At 38.7% G+C, this 13,915-nt stretch overlaps 1 protein-coding gene across 26 annotated transcripts in view; it reads right to left on the bottom strand.

Annotated features, from left to right (window-relative positions):
* The window catches only part of Kmt2c (lysine methyltransferase 2C), a 214,730-nt gene that overhangs the window by 55,244 nt on the left and 145,571 nt on the right, over positions 1–13,915 (bottom strand). For 17 of the 26 annotated variants that reach the window (XR_015686283.1, XR_015686284.1, XM_087659632.1 and 14 more), the window contains 6 exons: positions 9,585–9,753; positions 2,104–2,208; positions 1,732–1,779; positions 775–903; positions 569–601; positions 353–469 (listed from right to left, as the gene is read on the bottom strand). Coding sequence is in view for 24 of the 26 variants with exons in the window: in XM_087659632.1 (XP_087515758.1) it covers positions 353–469; positions 569–601; positions 775–903; positions 1,732–1,779; positions 2,104–2,208; positions 9,585–9,753 (601 nt within the window). In the remaining 2 variants the exon portion in view is untranslated. The remainder of the gene's footprint in view (positions 1–352; positions 470–568; positions 602–774; positions 904–1,731; positions 1,780–2,103; positions 2,209–9,584; positions 9,754–13,915) is intronic. The other 9 variants (XM_087659639.1, XM_087659654.1, XM_087659642.1 and 6 more) reach the window with 2 other exon arrangements.

The following is a 13,915-nucleotide window of genomic DNA, read 5'->3' as shown; positions in this document are numbered from 1 at the left end:
TTGGACAGCCTGAGTTCAATCTCTGAGAACCATGTGGTGGAAGAAGAGCCTTGATTCCTGGACATTACCTTCTGACCTAGACGTGCATGCTGGGGTGTAAACGCACAAGCACATGAAGAGCATTTTTGCTTGTGTGCACACACAAGCTTGAGCATATATATCCTGCACACTCAGTAATAAGTAAATAAAGTTGGTCATTGTGACACTCAAAAGAGTAGATTACTCTTGAGGAACACTGCATGAGACTGACCTTGTGTGCACATTGTCACACTTACCTGCAAACACACACACACACACACACACACACACACACACACACACACACAATCATGCTGAAAAAGTAACAGAATACCCTGAGTGTGCACTGGCAGTGGCTGTGGTGGAGGGGGCTGTGGCAATGGAGCCGGCTGGGTGGGGGCAGGACTAAGTACAGCAGTGAACAAGTCTTCAACATCCTTTCCTCCAAGCTCTGGGTAAAGTAATCACAGAAAGGACATGAAAATTATTAGGAACATTCTACAAGGAAGGCCATCTTTTTATAAATGAAAACAACAGAATAAAAGCATACCTGGAATTTTATATAACTTTCCAAGTATTGCTCCTAAAATAAAAGGAATATTAATAATTACCTATTCAATATATGACTTAAATTTCCATTTAATTAATAGAAAAATTATTAAAGCAAGTCCAAACATAAAATTGCATGCAGAAAGCTTTGAAAGTCATATTTACTCAAGTCTTTTAGAAAGCCTAGATGTAGGGTAAATAGTTTACCATCTGTGACCATTTTGTCTAGTTCAGGACTGAGGATGGCATCTAGCTGTTCTTCACTTAATGGTCGTGAACTCTGACTGACACTTGGCTGAGGCAAAGAGGAAGCATCATCAGCAATGGGGCCAATATCTAAAAGAACAAGTTAAATAAAGGAGAAGGTGAGTCCATGACACGCACAAAAAGGCCAATACTGCCAATCTGTATTAACACACAACCCTGGGATGTGAATGAATGTGTATATGGGCCATTATTAAATTTAGCTACATTGTACCTATATGTTTATATAAAGATACCCAAAGTTATCTTTTCATCAGAGTAAATACATTTTGTTTCCCTAAGAACAAAAGAACAAATCTAATTTTGACTTGGCAATATTTGCAAAATTTAAACTCCTGTATGAGGCCATTTCATGAAAAACTTTTCTACCATGGAAAACAGTGGTATTGTGGTGAAACATGGGACACAGAATGACAGGTTTCAGCAAAAATAACTCAAAGATGTATACTCAGCATGAAAGCTTAACAGTCATCTTTAAAAATGATTTCAACTATAAATTATTTTAAACATTTTACAGCTAAATTCTAAAAGTATAAGTTATGTTCATCACCTTATAACATCTAATAATAGTAGCCTACTATCTGTTCTTCATATTTTCTTAATACCATTAGTCTTAACTTTTAGTCTTTTTATTTAATCTGATATTAGAAACTATTATTCAGGTAATATTGCAAACTACTATAATATGCAATATGTAACAATAAAACCATTCATTAAAATTATTAAGGAAGTCATTGAGAGCACTATGCTTTAGCTGAACACAAGAAAGGAAACGCAAAGTGTGGATTAGTGACACATTAGCACTACTAATAACCACGCATGCACCTCAGGCTGCTCCGGCTGAGAGCTCTACTAAGAAAGACTACTTCTAGTCAGCGCCATCCACCGCTCAGTTCTTACCCAAAGGGAAGGGGGAGCTCCCAACCTGGAAAGTGCATAAATCAAGACCTACAAGACCCAAACCAGATAAAATGGATGATTACCACGGAAGTGGGAAGGAAGGGAAAACACACAAAAAGAGAAAGTACACCAAGACCTTTAAGGCAACATGCCTTAAATCTGATGCAATTAGAAAGGTGACAGAAATAAGCCCACTTGCTATGTCCCCTCCTCAAGGAAGGTTAATAATAGCTTCTTTGACACAGTCCAAAAAAAAAAAAAAAAAACAAGACACCAAACCCACTTCTGTTACTAGAAAAAATAAACGTCTTCCACATCCATACACCTCTCAAATCACAGAACAGAGATCAGGCAAACAGTATTCATGTATACCTGAATGATCAACTGATTTTGCAAGATCATCTGAGATTATTCCAAGAATGTCATCATCTGTGTTTAAGACTTCAGAAATATCAGCTAATGGGTCATCAGCAGTACCTAAATATAGTAAGTATATGAAAATTAAGTATTTTCCTAGAAACAAAACTCTAAAACGTCCTAAGTATTTAGACCACAGCGGCAGCTGAGGCAAGTGGCAGGGATAAAAATTAAGGCCATAATGGCTTTAAAGAATTAAAAGTAAAGGTACTTATATTTTGATTAGCAAAACATTAAAAATTCAGAATTTGTTTTCCAGACTGATGTATTTTGACAAAATGAAATAAAAAACAAAAACTTTTAAGTTATAAAAATAAAATCAAAATCTTATAAAATAAAAATAAAAAGCAACTCATTACTTAGTGGCACAACTAAGAATGATCTCTTAAAAAAAAAAGGTCAGTTTAAAAACATGAAAAACAAACAGTATTTTGACATTTCTAGTAAAGCGCAAGTCAGGTTCCTCATGAAAAGTAATTCTTTTACTCCAAGACTGTTTTAATACCAATGAACTGTGTCTACTGACATTGGCCAAGCCACTGGGACAAGATGGGACTGTTAACAAATGGCCTGTCCTCACAAGGCTCACTTTCTCACAAAGAACACTGAAGTAAGGAGTATAAAACGCCCTGAGAGACCTATTTGAAAAACAGGCAGAAAAATACATTTCTAGAAATGACTGGCCACAAATAGATTTTGTTACATTTAGTTTTTCTTTTAGTCTTTAATTTTTGTTAACATATAAAATTATGATTTATACTGAAACATTTTCATATATGTGTACTATGCTTTCACACATTAACAATGTGTCATGTGCTCACGTCACCGTCTACCAGCTGGTACTTTCTGTCCCCATGTTCTCCCGTATGCTCTCTATGTGCGTGCACTATACAGAAGCAGTTGTGTGAGTGATATTCAATCTAGTTCCACCACAGGAAACATGATGTGTTTGTTATTAAACTTGCAACCACCTCCCCCTAGTTTTAGAGTCCTTTCTTACCTTACACAAACCCCACCGACTTTCATGTCATATACATGCATGCACTGTCTAAGTGTACATTCTGGATTGAAAAAAAGAAGTGACATTTGTCTTTTACTCTCTTGAGTTATTTTGCTTCATATGATTTCAGTTTCCTTATTCTCCATTATATGCATGTGAATGCATGCCTGCATGTTTAATGTTTTCTTTGATGGACACCAGCCTACTTCCGCATCTTTAGTATTATGAGGTTATGTTAACATGAATGTGCAAGCCTTTCTGTGGTAAGTTGACTTCAGTTCTGTCTGGTATACACTGAGGAGTGGCACAGTTGGAACCTTATACTAGCTTTGAGTTTCTGCAGAAGCCTCCAGGATGATGTCCACTGTGGTTTGACTAGCTCCTCTTCCTACCAGCAGTCTCTAGTGTCATCTCTTCTGTATCCTTGTCAGTGAGCATATCCTTGTCATTCTGATGAGAAACAGGTGGAATCTCAGCATCACCAACCTGCATTTCTGGCCCTACCTCTCGTTTTTTGAGACAGGGTCTCAGTTAGTAGCTTTTGCTGTCCTGAACTCCAATCTAAAAACCAGTCTGCCCTTGAACTCACAGGGATCTGCTTGCTTCTACGTCCCCAGTGCTGGATTAAACAGCTGTGACAACATATTCAGATAATTTGCATTTTATAGATGGATAAGGATGTTGGGCATTTATCAATCACTGATATTTCTTAGTTTGGAAACTGTCTAAGTCATTTCCCTGTTGATTGACTAACTTGGGATTTCTGGGGGAAGAGGGTTAGAATTTAGCTTTTAGTTCTTTATGGAGACTGTATAGTAATAATTCCATCAGATACACGGTTGACAAAAATTTTCTCTAACTCTGAAGGCTATTTCCTCACTCTACTGGGCATTTCCTATTCTGTGAAGATCCGTTTTTATTTCACACAACATTACTTTTTATATATGAATTTTCTGTGTCATTAGTGTCATTTTTTCAAAAACTTCCTTTCTTATGCCTTTATAAAGTATTTTCCTAATAGCAGACCTTTTCAATTCATACAGTAAGTTGTTTGATTCACTTTTAATTGTTTTTTTCTACAGTGAGAGATGGAAATTGAGTTTCATTTTCTACACACAAATATGCAGCTTTGTTTTTGGACAACTGTCAAAGCTCAGGTAATTATAACTGGATGGGTTGATTGCTGGATGCTATGCTCCATTCCTGTTCCATGTGCCTGTGTTTTGTGCCAGGATCTTACTTCCGTTGCCCTGGCTCCACAGCACACCATGGATCCAGTGCTGTGGTATGGTAGGCAGCTCCACCACAGCACTGCTATGTGTGCAGTGCCCACTGTGCTGCTGATTTGGGGGTTTTGTGCTGTTAGTTGATTTCTTTTCTCTTCTTGGAAGAACTGCTCTGGGACCTCAACAGTGCAAAGGTCTACAGACTTCTGGGAGTTAAAGTCATTCTCTCTCAGTAGTAACTAACTCACTCTGTCCGTCTATGACCACAGGATGTCCTTCTGTTTACTGGTGTCGTCTCCAAAGTCCTCCACTGTGAAGGCCCCTTATCTGCTTGCTAGGCTGATGCCTGTGTATGCTTGTTTTAATTTACTGTAAACAGGACTTAGTTCTCAGCAAATTTGTTATTAGCATATAGAAAAGCTACTGATTTTTGTGTGTAGATTTTGATTCCTGCTACTCTGCTGAAAGTATCAAATCTAAGTGTTTTCTGATAAAGTCTTTTAGTAAAGGATTAGATTAACCATTAATAACAATTTCTTTTTTTTCCTACGGGTGGTTGTTTTTTGCTTATCTTTGTTTCTCTACTCAACATTTCAGACTGAATGAAAAGTGGAGACAGCACTTATTCTTGCCTGCTACTGGCTTCAGAAGGAGTGCTTTCAGTTTACCTCATCCTGTGTGCTGACTAGAGCTTCCCTAGTAAAAGCTGTAATGTTGAGGTTTGTCCCATGTTTAGTATCTTCATGATTAAGGCATCATAAAGAGATGTTGAACTTTGCTTTCTAGGATATGTTTAAGTTGTCGATGTTCTATTGATTTGGGAGGCAAAGCAGGAGAATCTCTGAGTATGAGGCCAGCATGGTCTATAAAGTGAGTTCCAGGACTACATAGAGGAAGCCTCTCCTGAAAAGTCAACACCACCACCAAAACCTCACTTTTATCATCACTAATTTGGTTCCTTTGGATCTTTTCCCTCTCATTTTTGATTAATTTGGTTAAAAGTTTGTTAATGCTCATTTTAAAAATAACTACATTTAGTATATAGGGGAAAGGGGAACATGCCCATGTCTCAGTCTGTGTGTGTGTGTGGGGGGGGGGGGTCACAGGGAAGCTTGCAAAAATTGGTTCTCTCCGTTGACTATATGACTTTTAGGAATCAAACTAGTGTTATCAGCTTAGCAACAACTAGAAGTAAAAGACTGTCTAGAGCTGGAGGCCAGCCTGGTCTGCACAGTAAGTTATGTGTAAGCCAGGGCTACATACTGACATTCTGTTTCAAAACAAAATAAGACTATTTACATTTAGGGTTACTATTGAGAGAAGTTTGCTAATTCAAGTAATTTTGCCAATTGTTTTCCTGATCAGTCCCATTGTTGGTTCTTATTTCTCCATCATTTAGAGACCTTAATAAAACAAAGGATAAAGACCTAAATAAAACAAAAGACACTGAAGGAACATGGAAATCGCTGTAAGGCCACGGGCAGGGAAGACTTCCCAACACAGAAGGGCATGAAGAAATGAAGATAGCGGATACTCCGAGCCCGGGCAGTTTTGAAGAAAGTGAGGAGTAGGCTGTGAAGGTTTAGGGGAAGTACAGGAATACCGAGAGACATAAGCCAAACAACGGGGAGGGAACGGCGTGTGGAGGCCACTAGAAGACTGCGGACCGTGTGCAGTGTGAGCGCCAGGTAACAGAAGTTACCACTGCATGGTAGAAAAGGCGAAGTAGTTGAAGTTGACTTTGGAGCCAAGCCTACACACAGATATGTGCAAAAGGGAAAAGGGAAAAGAGGATTATTCTAAGGGTTTCTAACCTAATCAAGCAGTAAAACAGTGGGACTCTTAGTAAGAGCATCTCTCTTAATTTAGCCACTCAGCTAAAGACATTTAAAACTTTTAAGCTTTCAAGTTAATTTAACTAAAGGCAAAATATTTTTAATGGCATAAAAATAACACTTTTGTGTTAATGGCTCAGTGATTAAGAGCATTTTTCTTTTTCTCTTGCAAGGGACCCGGGTACAGTTCCTAGTACCCACATGGCAGCTAACAACCATTAACTCCAGTTCTAGAAGATCCAACAGCCTCTTCTGGCCTCTGTAGGCAGTACACACATATGGTGAACAAAACATACAAGCAGGCAAAATATCTACATACATAAAAGTAAATAAACCTTTAAAATATCTATATACATATATACACATAAATACATACATGCATACACATGTACGTATGCACACACGTCATGGAGCTGGGGAGATGATTAAGAGCACTTGGCTCTGATCTGAAGCTTGCTAAGTAGGCTAGGCAGCCGCCAACAAGCCCTGGGGGTTTGGGGTGGTGTCTTCCTATCTCCACCTTCCCGTGCTGAGATTACAAGCGTCTATAGCCATGCCAAATTCTCTGACATGGGTTCTAGAATCAAACTCAGTGGCTTTAGCTTCTAGGGCACTGAATAACCTCTTTTGTTGGGTTTAAAGTAATGAAATCCTACTATATAAAATTATTTCATAAATTTTACAAGAGCAGGATTTTAAAAGTCCATCCTGGGACCAGAGAGATGGCTCAACAGGTAAAAGCACAGGCTGCGCTTCACAGGGACCAGGTTCCATTCCTGGCGTCCGCATGGCAGCTCAGATGCATTTCAGCCTCGGGGCACCTGTGCCCTGCTCCTGCCTCCATAGGCACCACTTGCAAACACAATGCACAATGCACACGAGTATGTTCAGGCAAACATCCAAACACATACAATAAAAATAAAAAGTGCATCCTTTTTTGATTACTGGATAGGCTATGTGAAATGAAATATTCAAAAAGGCATTAAACTTTCCATATAAAGGCATAAAGTAGCTTAACAGAAAAGAAAATACATTTCTTTTTTGAAATGAGTGCTATTTTCATATTTTCTTCTAAGCTCTGCTTTACTGAAAATCATCACCTCTGAACAAGTTTTATGGAAAAACACTTGCATCAAAATCTGTCCCGTCACCTTATCAGAAGTTATCCTCACAAAATTCAAGTGCAAGTAACTTCAATTTAACTCTTCAAGTCATGTGTCATAATATTTATAAAATATACTTTGAAATACCCAGTTATTATACAATGCTAAAAATGTATGAAGAACTAGTGGGTACTTAAAACAACATAAAATATCTTTGTGTGAACCTGGAAAGACCTGCTCAGTCTTTCCTTCCTTCTTCGTTAATGGCGATGCAGATTTGTTGTTTATGTGCCCATGAGAAGGTAAGACTGTCTGCACATATTTCAAGGAAATCAGAGAAAAAGTAAAAGTTTGCACAGGTTGTCCACAGTATCTAAGACAGCCCTAGAGAGACAAAGCTCTCTGGGTACTCAAGTCCATGAAATCAGCACTTGTATTTCCAGATGTAAAAGTTATAGCACAAGAAAGACAGCTGTGTTTCACAGACAGACAATGCTGGGTGAAGAAAGCTTTCTCCTAACACCTAAAGTCAGTATTCACTACACTTCTACTTCAGACTTCATCCTACAAGAGCGTACACAAATAAAGACTAACAAATGGCAAAATAACTTCACACTATAGCTGACAAATGCCTGGAAGACAAACACTATACTCATAACTCTTACAAACCCAACAAAGCTCTCAGAACCTCTTGATCGAAATACTTAATGTGTTTTTTCCTCGCTTTCTTTCTTAATGAGGCAGGGATCTCATGCTATGAAGATTGCCTCTGAACTCTTAACATAAGAGAGGATGAACTTGATTCTCCTGACTCTATTTCTCCAAAGGCGTAGAGGCCACACGTCCAGTTTGAGGTGCTAGGGAACAAGCGCAATGCTTCATGAATGACACCAAAGATTCTAATTGAACTGCATCGTCAGCCTCCCTCGTGACTATGTTTTTAAAACACTGTACATGCATTGTGTGTGGGTAGTGTTTATGTGTATATATATGCCTGTGTGTGCACATGCATGTATGTGAGTAGTGTTTATGTGTATATATATGCCTGTGTGTGCACATGCATGTATGTGAGTAGTGTTTATGTGTATATATATGCCTGTGTGTGCACATGCATGTGAGTAGTGTTATGTGTATATATATGCCTGTGTGTGCACATGCATGTATGTGAGTAGTGTTTATGTGTATATATATGCCTGTGTGTGCACATGCATGTGAGTAGTGTTATGTGTATATATATGCCTGTGTGTGCACATGTATGTATGTGAGTAGTGTTTATGTGTATATATATGCCTGTGTGTGCACATGCATGTATGTGAGTAGTGTTATGTGTGTATGTTTCTGTGTGTGTGCACAAACGTGTGTGGGTAGTGTTATGTGTCTGTGTGTATGCATGTGCATGTGTAGAGTGGAGGACAACCTCAGAAGTCTCCTGCTTCTACTTCCTTAGTACTAGGATTATAAATAAACACCACATCTGGCATTTTAATATGGGTTCTCAGGATCAAATGTTAGCCTTGTAACTTCAAAGCAAGTGCTATTCCTAATAGTCATTCATTTACATGGTGGTTCTCAACCAGAAGCAACTTCATTCAACCATGATGTAAGAATAACTAGGGATATAATTTATGTATTTAGGGTTTTTTTGGAGACAAAGAATCACCGTGTATCTCTGACTATCCTAGAACTCACTACATAGACCAGGCTGGCCTTGAACTCAGAGATCTGCCTGCCCCTGCCTCTCAAGTCCTGGCATTAAAGGCATGAGCACTATGGCCAGCTAGAAGACATGTTTGATAGGCATGACTGATAATCATGCAGTCAGAGGTGATGATAAAGAGAATGCACAGCACTGGAGAGCCCTTTCTCACAACAGTGAACTGGCACAGCATGTCAGTAATGAGAACTGTATGTAGATACGCCACTGTTTCTACAAACAATCCCCAACTGTGGGCAGTCTTTTTGCAGCTCTGACACAGTAGCACTTCTTTGGGTTTTGTAACTGATATTGTCCTGGATAAAGTATAAACTGAAAGTTTTCTCTCAAACTACTGATTTTGGTGATTATTACTCTGGTAGGAAAACTTGAAAAGCCATTTGAGAAGTCTTATAGAACTTTCCACTAAAAAAGCTACATTTACTGAATATAAATTTTATTTTAATAAAGTTGATTTTAATAATGCATAAGGTCAAACAGAAGTACGTATGAGCATTATAATGACTAGAAAGTAATGGCCTATGGCATAAAGAAAACACCGTGAATTAGTCTACATACCCTGAGTCCCAGGTTTTGCTGAAGCAGATGATGAACACAGCAGCGGATCTGAGGAAGGATCCATGAAACCTGTTTTATATGAAAGCTGAGCTGCGTCTTCGGACAGATTATCTACACTCAGCTTGTTTTGTCTGCTGGTATCTAGAAGATCTTTTCCAAAAAATGCTTCCTAAACAAAGATGAACATATAAGAAAATTATTAGTGCTAAATTCTATAAAGCTTATATTATCCTGTCATGTTTCTGACAAGGAAAGGTTTACATTTAACAAAAACTGAAGATAAAAATACACAAAGATCCTATCAATTCTGTATATGCTGTGTTAACTGAATTTGACAGAGTTCCCAAAAACCAAATTAAACAAATAAAAACAATTATGTTGAATGTGTTTCAAGAAACTGCAAAGATTTCCCCAAAACAAAATTAAACAAATAAAAACACGATTGTGTTGCGTGTGTTTCTAGAAACTGCAAAATAATTCTATTTTTGAGACTAATCTACAATCAATTTTAAAACTCATGCACAGTGTTGCTGACTCTTTAATTCATAGCACAGGCACAGGCAGTTTAATGACTGCTGACAGTATTTGTGAATTACCTACTAAGGATACCACGAGACTCTGACCACTGCTCCAGATCTGCTCACGTCTAGGTGCAGCAACCTCATGGTGAAGTATGCCACAATGGAGGGCTTACACTATGAATCTGAGAAACTTTAGACCATCCTGAACAGTGGATAAGGCCGGTGCTTCAAGGTGAGTTCTCAGAACTCCTCAGAACAGAGGTCAACAGAGAAAACAAAAAGAGGACCTCAGGACTCCCCTTCATTTGCTTCAACCCAGAAACCCTGAATTTGGATATTTTCTACTGCCTTTCTAGATAAAGGACTCCAGAGAGTATACAGGAACTGGTAACATTTATCATTTACCTGCCACAAACCCATAAACAGAAGGTTCGGGTACTTTTTTTCCCAAAACGCTTAAGTAAAAATAGCAGCAACGTCCATAAAAGTAGATGGATAAGACACCCACGCTACAAAAGGAGTGGGGTCATAGGTGGTTGTTGCTCACAGCACTGGGGGTTGAAGCTGGAAGTTGAAACTCAGGCCTCACAAATGTGAGGTAAAATCTATCTCTGCAGTATATACACACACCAAAACGTAGACTTTTAGAAGCACATAAAGAGAACTGGTAAGATAACTCAGCAGATAAAAGCATTTGCCACCAAGCATGACAACCTCAATTCAATTCCTGGGAATTACACAGTGGACGGAGAACTGACTTCTGTAAATTGTCTTCTGCCTCCACATCTGTGCCGGGGATACACAGGACATGAACAGTCATGGACTTGCACAAGCACACATAAACAGTATTAAAAAGCATATAGATCCATATTATGAAAGAAAGGTTATGAAGAAGGTTGAAACAAAATGTCCAAATGACTTTTGTAAGAATATAAAATAAATTAATTAAACAAAATTCCTGGGGTGGGAGAAAACACATAGGAAATGGTTGGGGCTGGCTTTATGTCAACTTGACACAAGCTACAGTCATTTTGGAAAGAAGGAACCTCAATTGAGAAAATGACCTCCACCACCAAATTGGTCTGGAGACAAGTCTGTGGTGTATTTCCTTGATTGACTGATGTGGGAGAGCCCAGATCACTAAGAACAGGACCACACAGTGGCACCCAGTAGTCCTGGGTGCTATAAGGCTGTGGCAGGTTGGACAAGCCATGGAATGTAAGTCAGTAAGTATGTCCCTTTATGCTTCTGCATCAAGGTTCTTGCCTCCTGAGCAATGGAGTATGACCTAAGAGGTTTAAGCTGAAATAAACCCTTTTCTTCCCAACTTGTTTCTGGTTATGCTGTACAGCAACAAAAACCTAACAAGGACAATGTTAATGGTCCCAACTTTAGAAAGGGCATTGAGGGCTGAAAAGTACTGAAAGTGCTCACTACACTAGTGTGAAAAACTGAAAAAGAATCCCTAAAATCCAAGTATCAGCAAAATAGCACATGCCAGCAAGCCCGGTGTTCCTATGGCAAGATGGAAGGCAGAGATAGGAGAATCCCCATGTACTCATGAGCAGCTAATAAGTTACAATAAAGCGGCAGACAAGAAGAAGCTATATCAACAAGATGCAAGGTGAGGACTAACATCTGATATGGTCCTCTGAGCTCTCTATTGTAATTCCATGGACACAGACACACAAACAGACAGACAGACAGGCAGGCAGACAGACAGACACACACACACACACACACACACACACACACACACACACACACACAGAGGACTGAAGTCTGGCAGAAATCTTGTATCTTTTTAAAATTTTTCAGTTTTAAAATGAATAAGCTATCCCACTATGAAAATTATATTTAAAATCTACAAGGCTACAATCTCTAATAATGAAGCATGCTGAAAATTATGAAACATACTGACTATTTGGATAACAATCGCTGGTATAGTCTCTTAAGTATAAACTTCCATAACCTGAGACAACCATTCATAAAACTTTAATGACTCAAGGTGACTTTCTTGATAGTTATCTGTAGTATTCAGGTGAACTGGTGAGTTTCTCAGACTTTAGTTTATGTGAACAAGAAGCTCTATGTGGTTTTCAACTAGACTGTGAATGACTTCAAGAATGAACCACAACCACAAGAGTGCACACCTAGGCCAGGAGCTCTTACAGACACATGATTCATGCACATATGGTGCATATGTGGGTCTAAGAGACAACTTGTACAAGTCAGTTTCCTCCTTCCTCACTGTGGTTCCAGGAACCAAACTCAAGTCATTAGAATTAGAAACAAGAGCTTTTACCTGGCTAAGCCATCTCACCAGATTAGATTCAAAATTTTTACAAGTCCCTTTAAAACCAGACATGTTGGCTCTTGACTGTTAATTCTACCACTACAGAGCTAAATAGAAATTAGAAGATAAGCAATTCAAGATCAAACTCGACTACATATCAATCAAGAGATCTATCCAGGCTACATTAAAACTATCTTTAAAAATAAACAAAATACAAAAACTAATTAAGCAAACCCCCACACACACACAGAAAAACCCATAAACAGAAATGCAGAGAAGGAAAGAATACCAAGACAGAGTATATTTAAATGCTCTTCTGCAAGCAACTCGCTTCCAAATTTTGATAGTCAGCTAAAGGAGCTTCTTCAATATGGAAGTAACAAAAAGATCCACAGAAGGAGCAGACCATCTCCCCAGTAAATCCCAAAAAAGAATGTCATGAAAAGAGGTAAGGGTGCCAAGTGTGCATTCTATCCTGGTTATTACAAATCTAAGGAACCCAGTTCATTGATGTGCCACATGTTTCTATTAGAAAGCTAACATGGGGCTGGAAATGGAGAGATGGATCGGTGGTTAAAAAGCACTTGTTGTTCTTCCAAAGAGTCAGCAATAATATGGGGGGTCAACTCTATCTAGTTCCAGGGAATCCAATGCCCTCTTCTGCTCTCTGTGGCACCAACAATGATGTGGTACACAGACATAGTTAGAGGCAAAACACCCATAAACATGAAATAAAAAAAAAAAAAAGATTAGCATTTCACTTTATCTTGTTAAAAACACACAATTAGGCTGCTTTTGTTATTGTTAAATTGTCAGGAAACTTTTAAAGGCAGGTTTAGTAGTTAGGGATGTACTTCAGTTAGTACAGTGCATGCCAAGATGCATGAAACCAAGGGTTTCAAGACCAGCAAGGTTATAAGAAACTACCTGTATGAATGAATGAGGGGAAGAGTTTTATAATAGAGGATTACTTTATCCATTTAAAAATCAGATTAGCAGAATATATATATTATTTATATGACCAACAGAACTTAAAAAAAAAAAAAAAGTCAAGAGCCAGGTGCACGTCTTTAATCTTATCACTCAGAGGACAAAGGCAGACAGATCTCTGTGAACTCAATGGCCAGCGAATTTTTACCCCAACAAGCGTAGCCTAAATAGTAAGCTGCAAGTGAGCCAAGGATTCATAGTGAGACTCTGGAGAGAGGGATGGGGGGAGGGCAGATACAAGTCGATTCCTGAGGCTCATGGCAAACCAGAGAGGCCAAAATGGTGAGGGTTGAGACTCTATGGCAGAGAGGGAGATGGTGTGCTGTGTGAGATGGTACAGCAGCTACATAAGCCTGACAGCCAGATTCCACAGTGGAGAAGAGAACTCCCAAACATGTTATCTGACATAATGCTTACACCATAGTAGACACCCACCTACACAACAACGATAATAAAAAGGAGAAGGAGAGCAGATGCGAGATTCCAAACACACATGCTTGCTTGCTTACCTCTGACAGACCTAA

The sequence above is a fragment of the Rattus norvegicus genome, chromosome 4, assembly GCF_021556685.1.
Source record: "Rattus norvegicus strain SHRSP/BbbUtx chromosome 4, alternate assembly SHRSP_T2T, whole genome shotgun sequence".
In the NCBI taxonomy this organism is placed as follows: Eukaryota; Metazoa; Chordata; class Mammalia; order Rodentia; family Muridae; genus Rattus; species Rattus norvegicus.
Note: the sequence above shows the minus strand (reverse complement) of the source record. Positions and strands in the feature narration are given on the sequence as shown.